The sequence below is a fragment of the Eretmochelys imbricata genome, chromosome 7 (genome assembly GCF_965152235.1).
Source record: "Eretmochelys imbricata isolate rEreImb1 chromosome 7, rEreImb1.hap1, whole genome shotgun sequence".
NCBI classification, from domain to species: Eukaryota; Metazoa; Chordata; order Testudines; family Cheloniidae; genus Eretmochelys; species Eretmochelys imbricata.
In genome coordinates, this window is record NC_135578.1 from 30097638 (window position 1) to 30099976 (window position 2339).

A 2339-nucleotide genomic window follows, 5' to 3' on the forward strand; every position below is an offset into this window, starting at 1 on the left:
CTGAAACTTTTTTCTTTACTGTTGCAAATTGGGAAATCCAACACTTGGAGCTGAACTCTAGATAGCAAGGAATTGTGAAATTCCAAAAATAGAGAAAACAGGACATCGCAAACTCAAAAAATCCTGAAATCTAAAAATGAATGGACTCTGGGTATGTAGGAACTGGAAAAGTCAGAGTCCTGGAAAGGAAATTACAATAAAATCTCTCTCCCCACATCACACTGGGGCCATACCATGTAGGACCCCAAATTCTGGGCTCAGACACTCAGAGAAGCAGGAAATCACCAATCAGGAGACACCGACTTTGCCCAAAGTAGCAATTTTAAAACATTTATTATTTTTACTTTTTTTGGGGGGAGGGTTTGCCCTAATCTCCCCCGTCGCCTGAGTCACACTGCTCTCGCTACACCGCGGGGTTGGAGTTAGCACCTGGGGGCGGGGGAGAGGTTGGTGAAGAAGCTAAGAGAGACGCTGCTTCTGGGGGGGGGTAGCACCCAAAATGCATCTTTGACCCCCCCCCCCCAGTTCCCAGCTCCATTCCCTACCCCCCCAAAGTCTGCACTGGGATCTTCACGGAGGTGACCACCCCCGCCCCCCCGCATCCTCTGCAGCACCCCTTCTCCAGACCCCAGGGGAGAGACCCCCACCAACAGCCTGCCTCTGCTCTCCAGTCCTTCCGATGCAGGCGGGTGGGTGAAGTCACTGGGGAGCAGCTCCCTCGAGGGGGGGCTCCTGGCCCCCACCCCTCCGGCCCCTTGGGGGAGTACAGTCCGGGGGGCAGGCCCCAGGGGAGGTCCCTAGTCCGGGTGGGTCCTGGCCCCCCACCCGCTCGGGGGAGTCTCTAGTCCTCGGGCGAGCAGGCCAGGTGCAGCTGGTCCGGGCTGCCCACGCTGCCGGTGCTGGAGCTGCCGTCGCCCAGGTCCCGGGGCCCGCAGGGCAGGCTGAGCTCGGAGGAGCCCACGGGGCTGCTGTCGGCGCGGGCGGCGCACTCCTCCTCCAGCGCCAGGCAGAGCGCCTTGAGCTCCAGGTTATCGGCGGCCAGGCGCTCCTGCAGCCCCTCCAGCCCGGCCAGCTTGTGCAGGCAGGCGGCCAGCTCGTCCCGCAGCACCCGGGCCGCCTGCTGCCCGAACAGCTGCCAGTCCCGCGCCAGCCGCTTGGCCTTCAGCCGGTCGTCGTCCAGGAAGCAGCAGAGGTCGCGGAGCTCGCGGTTCTCGGCCGCCAGGCGCTCGTTCACCTGCTTCAGCTCGCGGATCTCCCGCAGATGCTCCTGCAGCTGCCGATTGACGCCCTGGATCAGCCGCCCCCGCTGCACCAGCGCCGCCAGCTTCTCCGCCTCCTCCTGCCGCAGCCGCCGCACCAGCTCCTCCTTGCTGCAGCCGCCCAGCTCCGAGTCGCTCAGCTGGGCCAGGGCCCGGCCGGCCGCCGGCTCGCCGGCCTCGCTGGCCATCGCGCTGCCGCAAGGTGGTTCCTGCTCCCCCGCCCCTTCCAGCGCCGCCACCCCGCCTCCTCCCGCCCGCAGATCAGCCCCGGGCCGGCAGCCTCCCCGGCGCAGGGCCCCGCTCCTCCGGGGCGCACGGGCCCCCCTAGCCACAGCCCTCGGTTCCTTCGGGGCGCACGGAACCCCCTCTTCTTCGGGGCCCACGGGCCCCCCTGGCCACCGACCTTGGCACCTGCGGGGCGCTCGGAACCCGCCTCCTTCTTCGGATCAGGGCGCACGGGCCCCCTACCCACCGACCTGGGCTCCCTCGGGGCGCACGGGCCCCATTGGCCCACGGAATCGCCTCTTCTGGGGCGCAGGCCCCCCAGCCACGCACTTTGGCTGCTTGCAACCGCCCGATCCCTTTCTTTGTGGCCCACGAACCACCCTCGAGGGCGATTCTCGGCTTCTCGCGGGGCGGGGGGGGGCACGACCCCTGTCTCCAAGACGCACCGTCCCCAGCGCAGTCCGCTGCCCCCCTTCCAGCAGCGCGCGGCTCAAGAGGGTCCGGTCTGCAGGGGCTGAGCCCGACGGAGGGAGAGGAGGATGGTTCCCCCTTTCCCGGGGCGGGGGATCCCGGACGAGGCTGCGCGCCCCTGCGGTGCTGGTCTCTGCCGGGACTCAGTGCAGCCGGCGCATCCTGCGGCGGGGACCCGCCGGGGCGGGGGGCGCGTACGGGGGCTGCGGCTCGGAGCGCTGCCGGGGAGCGGGGAGGAAGCCGTGACGGGGGAGTAACAATGCGAAAGGCACAAATGCCAGCAGCGGCACCGCATCCCCCAAGCCGGCGGGCTGGCTCCGGGGCGGGGACGGGTGGGGGGAGATGACAGGCTGGGGGAGGGGTGGCTAGAGTGGGCCGCTGGGG

The 2339-nt window shown here is 67.8% G+C and overlaps 1 protein-coding gene across 1 annotated transcript; it reads right to left on the reverse strand.

Moving 5' to 3' along the window:
- Positions 1-315: 315 nt before the first annotated feature.
- Positions 316-1703, reverse strand: CCDC85B (coiled-coil domain containing 85B). Its single transcript, XM_077821717.1, has one exon. The coding sequence runs from the start codon at positions 1445-1447 to the stop codon at positions 842-844; it is 606 nt and encodes a 201-aa protein (XP_077677843.1). The 5' UTR covers positions 1448-1703; the 3' UTR covers positions 316-841.
- Positions 1704-2339: the final 636 nt, after the last annotated feature.